Source organism: Bufo bufo, chromosome 2 (assembly GCF_905171765.1).
Source record: "Bufo bufo chromosome 2, aBufBuf1.1, whole genome shotgun sequence".
NCBI classification, from domain to species: Eukaryota; Metazoa; Chordata; class Amphibia; order Anura; family Bufonidae; genus Bufo; species Bufo bufo.
The window spans coordinates 271,579,603-271,593,767 of NC_053390.1; the positions used below are offsets into that span (position 1 = coordinate 271,579,603).

Below are 14,165 nucleotides of genomic sequence, written 5' to 3' on the forward strand. Positions count from 1 at the left end.
TACAATAAAAGATCCGAGAGGTACCCTGCACCACTTCCAGTACGTTGCACTTCCATTCGGCAATTCTTCCGCACCCAGAATATTCACAAAGCTAGTGGTGGAAATGATTGCTTACCTTCGCAGGGAAGGATTAATCATTATCCCCTACCTCGACGACTTCCTGATTGTCGTCACGTCAAAGGGAGAGAATATAGAGGCAACCCAAAGATTCTTAAACGTCCTTACAGGGTTAGGATGGATCATAAACATAAAGAAATCTTCTCTCACTCCATCAAAAAGGATAAGATTCCTTGGAGTAGAATTAGATTCAGACTTTCAAAAGACCTTCCTACCGCAGGACAAAGCAGAGTGCCTTATACAGAAGATTTCGGGGTTCCAAAGATCTCGCAGATGTTCTATACGAGAGGCAATGAGTCTGCTGGGGAATCTAACTGTCTGTTTGATTTCAGTTTCTTGGAGTCAGGCCCACTCAAGAATAACACAGAGTTGGATCCTGAAAGAATGGAACGGGAATCGGATGGATTTGGACAGGAAGATCCTGATAGCTCAACGGGTGAAGACAGATCTCGGTTGGTGGAAGCTCAGAAGAAACCTCCTTCAGGGAATAGGTTGGTTAAATCCGCCAGAGATTCAGATGATAACGGACGCCAGCGCCTCCACCGTGACCAGGAGATTTTCTTGCCTTCCATTCCCAATCACCAGTCTTACTGGTAATTCCGTTTCCTTGAATCCGGACCATACTAACCCCTTCCCAAAAAAAAAAAAAATTATTCAAAATCACATTTTTGAAAAATTAAAAAATTAAAAAAAAAGAGTGAGAAAGGGAAAGGAGGAATCATTTTTCAGGGGTATGAAGTATTTTTTTCTGTTCACCTACCTTGGTAATTTGTTAAACACTGAGGGGTGGAGGGGTGGGGGGAATTTAAACTCTCTCTGTGTGTTCCTGTCTCTACAGAGTTCAAGGGTCAATCTCATTGTGGCCGTCATGGTGAATTTAAGGAAACAGAATTACGGGTAAAACTAATTACGTTTTTTATAAATTTTTATTCTTATCATGAAAATATTTTTATCAGTCATTTAGCATTCATAGTTCCATTTTTACTGTTTTATCTATTTATTTATCTTATTTCATTTTTTTTTTTTTGTGGGCAGACACCTACTTAACCTGAGTTCTGTTTGTTGTTCATATCCTCATCAGCATTTTAGGTATTTTGATTCTTAATACCTGTTACTAGCTCCCTTGCAGATCAATTTTATCACATCACAGCGGCATTATCCTGGAAGCTTCACTGATATATTTCAATTTAGATCTGCTATGGTAACCAGTCCAATGGCCCAGTCACATGATAGCTCTTCCTGTATCCTGTGCTTCTTGCCCTATTAGCTTTCCATCTCCATAGTGACTGGTCATGTGACCTATTCGTGTAATTACAGCCAGTCATGTGACCGGATTTTATGACTGTTGTTCTCCTTTAGGACCACTTATCTTGATTTTTTTAAATAGATTTTTTGTATAATTGTGATTATAGAAAACAGCAAGATGTTAATATGCTTTTTTATACTATGTTTTGATATTATTACTTAATATGTGTTAAGTGGGATGTGTGTGTTCAGTGGGAGGACATCCCATGTCAGCAGGGTGGACCTCACCTACTTTAGTATTTATATGTGTGCTTTGTGTCCTTTATGTTTATGCATTTATAACCTGGAGTGTGTATCCCTAAAATGTATTGTTCCTTGCATGATTTCCAATAAAGAAGTCTTCATATCACCTTCAAGTTGCAGTGGTCCTCTCCAGTAACTCTACAGTAAACTTAGCTGAGGACATGAATGTTTTTTGGTTATGAAAAATCCAATGTAACCTAATTAATTTACAATTGCCTAAATATAGTATGATTCCCTTGATATTACAACCACAGCAATCTGCAACTGGGAAAGAATCACTCTTGGGACTTTATCACACAATAAAACATTTCCAAAAGGGTGTAAAATAACATTTATGGATTTATGCCGAATTATATATGTGTAACGTTAAAATAATATGCTGTTAGAATTATTAGGATTATACTGTAAGTACTCTATATGCTTTTACCAACGTAAAAGTAGATGGAGAAAAAATGGACCTACTGTAAATAATTATATAAAGTACTGCTTTACTAAAAGGGTATGTGGAAGAGATTTTAAGTTTCCATATATATTAATTTCAATTATGAAAATTATAGGAAACAAGTCAAACTGAATGGACCCAGCATTCTTTTTCTGCCATTTAGATTTTCACACAGTTAAGCTTTGGTCTTTATTCTCTTTCCATATATTTTTTTTTTGTGGGTTGTGGTATTAGGCTACTTTCACACTTGCGTTTGTAATTCCAGTATTGAGATCCTGCAGAGGATTTCAGTATAGCAATTGATTTTGTACAATTGATTTTGTACATATGGGTGACGGATCTTTTTTTTTTAGGCTCACAAAAAAACAGATCCGTCACCATTAACCTACATTGTTTTCTGGGCCGGATGAGTTTTTTTCCCATATTTTTTTTAAGACCAGACACAAAACCGCAGCTTGCAGCAGTTTTTAGTCTGGTCACAAAACTGAATGCTGCCAGAATGGTAGACATCCTGATGCATCCTGAACGGATCTCTTTCCATTTAGAATGGGGGCAAAACGGAACAATTTTTTTCCGGTATTGAAATCCTCTTGTTGTGGCCAAGAGAACTAACAGGAAGTCATCTTTAAAATAGTAGTCATGAATTAGTGATGTAAAGAAGAGATGGTAAAGCCATGGACATGATTATGCAGTCGTGTGACTATTCCATATCTGGTATATTTTATATTCTTAAATATAGGATTTGCAACAATCAACAACAATGAATGGTGAGAATTATACTACAATAAAAGAATTTTATCTTGTTGGATTCCATGTCAAACAGAATCTACAACTATTTCTCTTTTTCCTCTTCCTCATGACTTATATATCAACAATCACTGGGAACACAATCATCATTACTATAATATGGCAAAGCTCCAAACTGCACAGTCCAATGTACTTATTGCTTGGAAATTTTGCTTTTATGGAAATTGGTTACACATCAGTCACTATGCCCAAAATGCTGAGAGATTTAGTGTCTGATGATAAAAGAATTCCTGTTTCTGCCTGTATTGCTCAGCTATATTTCTTTTTTGTCTTGGGGGGTATTGAAAATTACTTTCTGGCAGTAATGGCTTATGATCGATATCTGGCTATTTGTAACCCTCTGAGATATACAACAATAATGAATAACAGATTTTGTCTTCAGTTAGCAGTGATGTGTTGGCTTTCCAGCTTCACAAGTTCAATAATTCCTATATATTTTTTAAGTAAATTGTCCTTCTGTGGAAGAAATAAGATTGATAACTTTTTCTGTGATGCATCCCCAATTTTTAATCTCTCTTGCACAGACACTTCACTTCTAAAAAACTACTTTTTTATTCTTGTGTGGTTAGTTGTGTTCAGTTGTTTGTTCTTTATTATTTTATCATACATTCATATAATTTTAGTTATTTTAAAGATACCCACTAATAAAGGTCGCAAAAAGGTGTTTTCTACATGTGGATCTCACTTCACTGTGGTCATTATGTATTATGGCTCGGTTATAGCAATGTACGTAAGGCCAGATCATGGATACACTTTTGTATTTGACAAATGTCTTTCAGTATTCTATGCAATCGTAACTCCATTTTTAAATCCCATAATTTATAGCTTGAAGAACAAAAATATTAGAGAAGCTATAAAATCATACAAATTGGATTATTTTCTTGTGTGGTGCACAGGATAGTGGAAAGATATTTTTAAAAAGCACATAGTACAGTGCAATATTTAGTATAATTGTAACCTTATCAGGACACGACCTATTTTTTAATCCCGGATTTCCAAGACAATTTTTTTCAGTTTTCTGTTCACATAGTCTCATGAGAGCTTATTTTTGTGGGACAAGTTATATTTTTTAATGGCACTTTTTTTTTTCTTACAGTTTTTACGGTGTGCTAAAAATAACATGACTACCTTATTCTGTAGGTAGATATAATTAAGGCAATACTAAATTTGCATATTTCCTAATATGTTCCATTACTAAAAACCTTTGAAAAAACTTTTTTTTTCTATGCATCATCATATTCTGACATCCATAATGTTAAATTTATATTTTTTCTACAGAGATATGTAGGACTTGTTTTTTGTAGGGCAAGCTATAGTTTTTATTGGTACTTTTTGGGGGTGCATAGGACTACATATTGCTCTTTATACCATTTATTTTTATATGTAAAATTGGGAAAGGGGTCATTTGATTTTTGTATTTATTTTTTGCCATTTTTTTTAAAGTATTTGAACTTTTTTATTACAATTTTTAGTCCCCATAGGAGACTTAAATGTGCAACTTCCTGATCACTTATACCATGAACTGCAATAATATACTATTGCTTTCTATGGGATTTTTTCACAGGCTTTTGGGGGGAAGATACTTGTTGGTCGGTGGTAATGTGTCTGTTTTTCTAATTGATTTGATACTATGTAAATTTTGTAAAGCACATGATATGGACTGATTTTAATGGTCTATCTAGGCCTGTAACCTGCTTTTTTTTTTACCTGTATATAGCATTCTCCTCATGTGTTGAAGGGATTGTCCAAGTTATATAAAAATTCAGGCAATCCCTGCAATGACCTAAAATAAATGAATAAATACTCAACTGTTTTCTCAAGTGCTACACTCCAGTCCTCCTACTTCTGATGTCATTTTCTTGGTTGCAGCTGGTACTTTATGTCCACAAGTCACTGCTACAGCCAGTCACTTGCCACAGCCATGCATGGGACATCTTTGCTGAGGCCATTGATTGGCTGTAGCAGTTAACATCTTCATAGACAATCCAATCTCCTCTTCTGCCTCCCAATTTTTATCTATAACCTCCTCACAAAGACAGTGTTTTACCATAAATTCTGAGATCCAGAAATAAAGTAGGCTTGACAAGGATTAGATGTACCAAAAGTTTACTAAACAGTGATGAAGTAAAGTAACAAGTCATCTAGCATTCAAGCAAATAAATGGATTCCCCATCAACCAGGTCCCAACATGGCATCTAGTTGACATTCATGCTGATAAAAAGAAACAGAGTTACAAGATTTCTTACCCAAATGATGTCATTCGAGGACCTGAGCTCTTTGTTAAATACCTAGAAGTTTCTACTTTCTAGCCCCTCCTGAAGATCTTCAATGGGCAGTACATAGGTACTAAGAATATGGCCTGGTACCAGGTACCAGTTAAGACAACTATAGAACAATAAAGGCCTTTATATGCTCACTAACTACATTACAAAAAATATCACTGAATTAAAACTCACTAAATATAGATAATAATAATTAAAAGGAATAATTATAGGTAAAGAACTACTAAAAATAAGCCTTGCCACAAAGACAGCAATATGTTTGATATGGCTTTCTGATGCCTTTGCTGAGTTTCTGACTGTATGAACTCATGTTTCCGGCTTTCTGACCATAACTAGAAATGAGCGTATCTATTCACGGATTTGAAGATTAGTTTCAAATCACCTATTTTTTTAGGCAGCTAATTGAACCCAAATCTTTGGTTCGATTTGGATGAATCTTGTAAAACAGTGCCCAGCACATAAACAATCAATAGTGTTCTGTCATCACCAAGCAGGAGGTAATTGCTGTCAGCTGGGGCCAAGCAATAACTTCAGTTTGCAGCGGTAGCAATAAAAGTAGTACAGTTACACCTGATGTTGTATCAAACTGAGGGGACGGACGAGGGAAATGATTTTTTTTTTTTTAAATTAGAAAAATAAATTAATGTAACAAGATGGGAGCTTTTCATTAAGAAAAACTGTGTTTTAGAGGACTAGAGGGGGTTATATACTAATTTCCAGGGCAACTGGAGTAACTTTAGTTTGGAACGAATAGATTCAGACCCAAACCGAACTTTTAGAAAAATGTGTCATATCTGAAACAAACCGAATCTTGGAAGATACGCTTATCTCTAACCATAACCTTGTTTACTTTAGTATTTATATTATTTTTTTACTAACTTTTATCGCATTATCAGAAATTATCATTGTGGGAGGAAACTGGAGAACCCAGATGAAACCCATGCAAATATGGGGAAAACATACAAGCTCCCTGCAAACAATGTCCTTGGATTTGAACATAGGACCTTAATTCTGAAAGACAGCAGTGCTAGCCACTGAGCCACCGGGCTGCCTTCACAAGACTTCTCATTTCTCTTATGACACTCCGATCTTTCACATATACAGAAACCTATATGCCATAAAATCAAAGCAACTTAGCAACACAGTACAGTAAAGTTTTTCCTTTCCCTTTTATATTTTGTTTGGGTTCTGTGTGTTGCATTTCCCTATTATTTGTGTTAGGCCTGAAGAAGACTCCTGCTCGTCCTTCCTTTTGGAGGAACAGGTGTCACGATCAGTGTGGGGGAAAAACTCCACACTAAACACAGGAGGGAAGGGGAACAGTAACTGGGACTGGAAACTAGGGAAGGAACAGGTCACCTCCAAAACAATCCTAATCCGGGCCCTAACTACCTATCAATATGAATAGACCTTGAAGGTAGGAATATTCATATGCTGGATACCTAGGCCCTTATATCCCTATAAGGCCCTGGAATGAGGTTAGGACAAGAGACAACCCATTCCTCGCCAGATGGATGAATAAAAGTCTCTGTCTCAGGCCCAGATGCAAACAACAGGGAATATAACAAACACAAAACAATAAGAAAAGACAAGACTTATCTGAAAGTAGAAACTGGCAACTCCAGAAGCACCACAGAGTACAACCGACCAGCTAGTTAGAAGGCAGGAAGAAAATCTATAAACCGCACCTCCAAGAGTGAGAAGCAGCTACTTATGGGAAAAGTAAATTACCAACAAGCAACACCTTAAGCAAGGGTTGTGGCATTCAGCAAAACACAGACACAATAAGATCCACAGTGAACTTGTCAATTTAACCCACGAGTTGCCAGTCTCTCCGATCTCCTGGTACCTGCCACGGGAACGTCCGTGACAGTACCCGCCCTTCTACGGGTGACCTCTGGGCACCCAGGACTGACCTTATCTGGGTGAGATCTATTAAAGGCATTCAGTAAACGATTGGCATTAACGTTGGATGCCAGCACTCACATCCTCTCCTCTGGTCCATAACCTTTCCAGTGGACAAAATATTGAAGGGATCCACGGAGAACTCGAGAGTCAACTATTTTCGTGATCTTGAATTCCAAATTACCGTCCACCATGACCGGAGCGGGTGGCAAGGAAGATGGCTGTAAAGGTTCCACATATTTTTTCAACAAAGACCTATGGAACACATTATGAATTTTCAGGGCCTGAGGAAGCTCAAAACGAAAAGCTACAGATTAATAATAGCCGTGATCTTATATGGGCCGATAAACCTTGGACCCAACCTTCAGGAAGGTACCTTCAACTTAATGTATCTTGTGGACAGCCTCACAGAATCACCGGCACATAGGTCCAGACCATTCATACGTTTCCTGTCAGCCACACGTTTATATTTGTTGCCCATATTTTTCAAGTTATTTTTTATTTTTCGCCATATCGATGACAATGATGACTAAAAACGTTCTTCCTCAGGGATACCAGAAGTATTAGAACCAGAAAATGTGCCAAACTGCGGGTGAAATCCATAGGCCCCAAAAAGGCGACTCACCAGTGGACTCCTGACTGCGATTGTTTATGGCAAACTCTGCCAAAGACAAAAAGGAAGATTTCAAGTAAGTCTTCAGACTCTGATTAGTGCGCTCTGTCTGTCTGTTCAGCGGATGAAAAGCCGAAGAAAAGGACAGTTGAATTCCCAGATGAGTACAGAACGCCTTCCAGAATCTGGAAACAAACTGAGTCCCACGATCTGCGACCACGTCAGAGGGAATGCCATGAAGTTTCACAATGTTGTCAACAAATACCTGTGCAAGGGTTTTAGCATTAGGTAGGCTTGGTAATGCAATAAAATGTACCATTTTACTAAAGCGATCAACTACCACCAGAATAACTGACTTTCCTGAAGAATTAGGTACATCAGTGATAAAGTCCATTGATACATGAGTCCACGGTCTGGACGAAATGGATAACGGAAGTAAAGATCCAGAAGGTCGAGGATGTGTCACCTTGGCACGTGCACAGGTACATAGTACAGGCTGACACATAGTCCTTCACACACTTATGCCACCCTAGCCACCAGAATCTACGAGATATGAGTTTGGCAGTGGACCTACTCCCAAGATGTCCTGTAAGAACCTTACAATGATGTTCCTCCAACACCTTGTGACGCAATTCCGGTGGCACAAATAGTTTCCCAGAGGGACACGAGACCGGTACTTCTCCCTGAGCCACTAACACCTTCAACTCAAGGTCAGAGTAGAGGGCGGATATCACCAACCCTTTAGCCAGTATGGGACTCTGGTTTTCAAAATCACCACGTCCAGGGAAACTACGTGACAAGGCGTCCGCCTTGATTCTCTTAATCCCAGGATAATAGGTGACAGTGAAATTGAATCCGGTGAAAAACAGGGCCCATCTGGCTTGTCTTGAGTTCAGTCGTTTCGCCGACTCCAGATAAGCCAGATTTTTTTGATCAGTGAATACCGTGATCGGATGAATCGCCCCTTCCAACCAATGATGCCATTCCTCAAAAGCCAGTTTAATGGCCAGCAACTCTGTTACCCACATCATAATTTTTCTCAACGGGGGTAGTTTTTTCAAGAAAAATGCACATGGTCGCCATTTACCAGGTGATGGGCCCTGTGACCAAACTGCTCCTACCCCCACCTCAGTAGTGTTGAGCGCGAATATTCGAATAGCAAATTTTTTTCGCGAATATCGGCACTTCACTAATATTTCAAATATAGCGCTAAAAATTTGTTATTTCGAATATATATATATATTTTTTTATTGTTATATTTTTTTCTTTCCCACTTCCCAAAAGTAGTTCTTACCTGTTCTGAGGATTCCTGGCTTCCTGGCTGCTCCAGTCAGTGCCCGTTGCCGCTTCTGCCGACTTCCGAGCTCATGGAGCGTCCCCATCACCATGGGAACGCCTCCATACTAGAATGTACTGTCGGATGTGAGAATTAAGTTGAAATCACAATGCGATTAATATAACTTGAAGTAATCACATTGCGATTTCAGCTTAGAGCTGGGTTTCTAATGGGTCAGCTTGCTAGAATTAACGAAGTTAACGAATATGGAATATAGCAGTGCTAAGTTGAAATCGCAATGCGATTACTTCAAGTTATATTAATCACATTTCGATTTCAACTTCGCACTGCTATATTCCATATTCGTTAACTTCGTTAATTCTAGCCTAGAATTAACGAATATGGAATATATCAGTGCTAAGTTGAAATCGCAATGCGATTAATATAACTTGAAGTAATCGCATTGCGATTTTAACTTAGACCTGGTTTACTATGGTTGGCTTGGTAGAATTAGCGAAGATGACGAAAATGACGAATGTATTCGTCATATTCCTCAAAACGAAGATAACAAAATATTCCTTATCTTCGTTTTAGCTCCATATTCGTCAACTTCGCTAATTCTAGCAATCAAATAGGAAAGTTGTCTATAGAGGCAGCTGTGTTTAATTCGCTATGCGATTATATTACCTAGCTTTTTTTTTTAATAAATAGAATAATTATAATACTTGATAATTATTATAATTATTCTATTTATAAAAAAAAGCAAAGTAATATAATCGCATAGCGAATTAAACACAGCTGTCTCTATAGTCAACTTTCCTATTTGATTGCTAGAATTAGCGAAGTTGACGAATATGGAGCTAAAACGAAGATGGAGAATATTTTGTTATCTTCGTTTTGAGGAATATGAAGAATACATTCGTCATATTCGTCATCTTCGCTAATTCTAGATATCAAACCAATAGGAAAGTTGCCTTAAGTTAAAATCGCAATACGCGATTATTTAAATCGCATATTAATCACGATAACTAGAATAATGACGAATATTCGATTTTGACGAATATTCTAGCTAATTTCGTCGAAATCGAATATGGCACCTCCTTCTCATCACTACACCTCAGATGCATCCACTTCCACAATAAACGGTTGTGACACATCTGGCTGCACCAATATGGGAGCAGAACAGAGGTATTCCTTAACCTCCCTGGCGGTATGATTATGTCAGGAATTTTGTACCAAAAGTAGGACAATTTTTTGCATGAAATTTGGTGTTATGTATTGTAGGCTTGCAATTCTTAGTAATTACTTACTTAAACCTGACCAAACAAGACTTCAGTAGACATCCCAGATGTGATAAAGTTTCAAACACAAAATCATGAATTATAATCTAATAAATAATATAATTTTATTTAATAATGTAATAAAAAAGAATGAAATTTGTCAAACAAAGAAAATTCAATAAACATCCTGAGTGTAATAAATTTTGAAACATGGGACTGCACAAAGTCCGACGTCACAATCAGGACAATGGAACCTGGTTTCTTTTCAGACTTTCTTTCTATTGCTATCTCTCTTTGAGCAGCAAACCACGCACATCCTGGTAGGTGCTGCCTTTTTTGCGGTTGGCGGGATGTTGTCCATAAAGTGATGACCAGTCAGGCGTTCTGGGTTGACAACTTCAACAGCACGATGTCCAGGTCTGTTCACAGCTACTGATGGCGTCTGGTGGTTGACAAAAATCCGCTCAACCACCTTCCATATAAACTCAGAATCAACAAGAGGCTTGTCACTCTTTGCTCTGTGCAGGATATATGCATTCCAAAGGCATTGTTCCAGAAGATGCCTGAAGATCTTCTTATAATATTTTTTTTGCTGTTTGCGCATAGCCGGATAAAATGTCATTGCCTGATCGGCTCTGTCGACACCTCCCATGGTGTTATTATAGTCTATCACGACTTGCGGCTTCAGCACATCTTTCCCACCTTTTGTGTGGACCATGGCAGAGGTATTGTGCACAGTACTCGTGAGACACACGTCCTTCTTGTCTCGCCATCACATTGCCATCATCTTACCCTTCTGCCAGGCAACCATTTCTCCGGTTTTGAGTTTTTTCTTGGCAAACATAGATGGCATGTAACGTCGGTTAGGCCTAACGGTACCATATGCATCAGTCTTGTTTTGTAACAAAACCTCATACAGTTCCGGAGATGTGTAGAAATTGTCCATGGTCACACAATATCCCTGGTTCAGCAATGGCTCCAGCAGTGTAAGGACAGATGATGTGGCCATCCCATAGCCGCTGTACCTAGGGTTGAACTTCGTGCCTTTACCGGTGTAAATGACCGAATTCCATATGTACCCAGTGGATGACCGCTCTCTTTTGGATGCAATGTACTGTATCCAGCTTAGGCGTCCCTTGTAGGCCATCAAACTTTCATCTACGCTGACGTCCCTTTCTGGCATGTAGGTCCACTGGAAATTGGTCACAATAATTTGCCATACCTCCCAGATTTTTTTTTCGTTTGGGCATAGGATGCGTGGCCTCATCAAATTCTTCATTGTTCGTGAAGTGGAAATACTTCATGATGAGGGAAAACCGGTATTCTGACATCACGGTGCCAAAAATTGGAGTGGCCAGTAACTTATTGGTGGTCCAGTACCATTTCTGGAGCGGTTTCCCCATCACCCCCTGAAGAATGATGAGTCCCAGAAACTGCCACATGTCCTCTTTGGTCACCGGTTCCCACTTTCTGCTTCTGAAAAATGCGGCATGCAGCGTTGCGGATTGCTGCTCTTGGTAGCGATTTGTCTCCGTGACAATTTTTTCAATTACCTCCTCAGTGAGGAATAATTGCAGGTATGCCAGAGGGTTGTCACGCTCAACATCTACCTTCATCCCAGGTGATCCAGTGAACAGGAATCTTGGGGCGCTACCTGGTCCGTATCGCAGTCAATAGGGCACCAAGTGCGCACATCGCTAAGGTCAGGTGCAGGATCATCGCTGTGGTCACTTGCCAGATCAGTGTCAGTGTCAGATGACAAATCTCCCCTCAACTCATTATCGCTCAGTTCTGGGAGCACCTCCGTGTCACTGTCGCTGTCACTCAACTGGTCCAAAAGCGCTTTTGTAGTAAAGTTGCGCTTTTTTGATGCCATGTTATAAATATTTTAGGGGCACAAATGACAGTAAAATGGCAGGCCAGGGACACTATACAGTAATCAAATGTCAGATCTAAGGTTATACAGTGTAATCCTCTCAGATTACAATATACACTGCTCAAAAAAATAAAGGGAACACAAAAATAACACATCCTAGATCTGAGTTAATTAAAGATTCTTCTGAAATACTTTGTTCTTTACATAGTTGAATGTGCTGACAACAAAATCACACAAAAATTAAATAATGGAAATCAAATTTTTCAACCCATGGAGGTCTGGATTTGGAGTCACACTCAAAATTAAAGTGGAAAAACACACTACAGGCTGATCCAACTTTGATGTAATGTCCTTAAAACAAGTCAAAATGAGGCTCATTAGCGTGTGTGGCCTCCACGTGCCTGTATGACCTCCCTACAACGCCTGTGCATGCTCCTGATGAGGTGGCGGACGGTCTCCTGAGGGATCTCCTCCCAGACCTGGAAAAAAGCATCTGCCAACTCCTGGACAGTCTGTGGTGCAACGTGATGTCGGTGGATAGAGCGAGACATGATGTCCCAGATGTGCTCAATTGGATTCAGGTCTGGGGAATGGGCGGGCCAGTCCATAGCATCAATGCCTTCGTCTTGCAGGAACTGCTGACACACTCCAGCCACATGAGGTCTAGCATTGTCTTGCATTAGAAGAAACACAGGGCCAACCGTACCAGCATACGGTCTCACAAGGGGTCTGAGGATCTCATCTCGGTACCTAATGGCAGTCAGGCTACTTCTGGCGAGCACATGGAGGACTGTGCGGCCCTCCAAAGAAATGCCACCCCACACCATTACTGACCCAATGCCAAACCGGTCATGCTGGAGGATGTTGCAGGCAGCATAATGTTCTCCACAGCGTCTCCAGACTCTGTCACGTCTGTCACATGTGCTCAGTGTGAACCTGCTTTCATCTGTGAAGAGCACAGGGCGCCAGTGGCGAATTTGCCAATCTTGGTGTTCTCTGGCAAATGCCAAACGTCCTGCATGGTGTTGGGCTGTAAGCACAACCCCCACCTGTGGACGTCGGGCACTTATATCACCCTCATGGAGTCTGTTTCTGACCGTTTGAGCAGACACATGCACATTTGTGGCCTGCTGGAGGTCATTTTGCAGGGCTCTGGCAGTGCTCCTCCTGTTCCTCCTTGCACAAAGGCGGAGGTAGTGGTCCTGCTGCTGGGTTGTTGCCCTCCCACGGCCTCCTCCACGTCTCCTGATGTACTGGCCTGTCTCCTGGTAGCGCCTCCATGCTCTGGACACTACACTGACAGACACAGCAAACCTTCTTGCCACAGCTCGCATTGATGTGCCATCCTGGATAAGCTGCACTACCTGAGCCACTTGTGTGGGTTGTAGACTCCGTCTCATGCCACCACTAGAGTGAAAGCACCGCCAGCATTCAAAAGTGATCAAAACATCAGCCAGGAAGCATAGGAACTGTGAAGTGATCTGTGGTCACCACCTGCAGAACCACTCCTTTATTGGGGGTGTCTTGCTAATTGCCTATAATTTCCACCTGTTGTCTATCCCATTTGCACAACAGCATGTGAAATTGATTGTCACTCAGTGTTGCTTCCTAAGTGGACAGTTTGATTTCACAGAAGTGTGATTGACTTGGAGTTACATTGTGTTGTTTAAGTGTTCCCTTTATTTTTTTGAGCAGTGTATAACCTATTTTATGTGTGTGTGTGTGTCACTTTTTATGTTTATATTTACTTGAATTTCCCACCCAGTTCCGCTCCCATGCGCAGCTGCTGCTCTCGCAGGGAACGGAATCAGGAAGTCAGATGCGCTCTCGCCGGCGATCACAGTGGAGGACATCGCTGGATCGCCGGCAGAAGGGACTCCGCTGACAGCTCTGCAATGTTACCCTGAGCGTGACTCGGGGTTACCGCTCCTGGCAGCGAAAATTAACCCAGAGTCACGCTCGGGAATACCGCCAAGGAGGTTAATTGCAGAAAAGGCTTGCAATGCTGAATCAGACCAT

General features: G+C 40.2%; 1 protein-coding gene across 1 annotated transcript; it reads left to right on the forward strand.

The window, feature by feature from the left end:
• Window positions 1-3,071: 3,071 nt before the first annotated feature.
• On the forward strand, window positions 3,072-6,234 carry LOC120990777 (olfactory receptor 6N1-like). Its single transcript, XM_040419680.1, has 2 exons — window positions 3,072-3,767; window positions 6,076-6,234. Exons 1-2 carry the CDS (start codon window positions 3,072-3,074, stop codon window positions 6,232-6,234), a joined length of 855 nt encoding a protein of 284 aa, XP_040275614.1.
• Window positions 6,235-14,165: the final 7,931 nt, after the last annotated feature.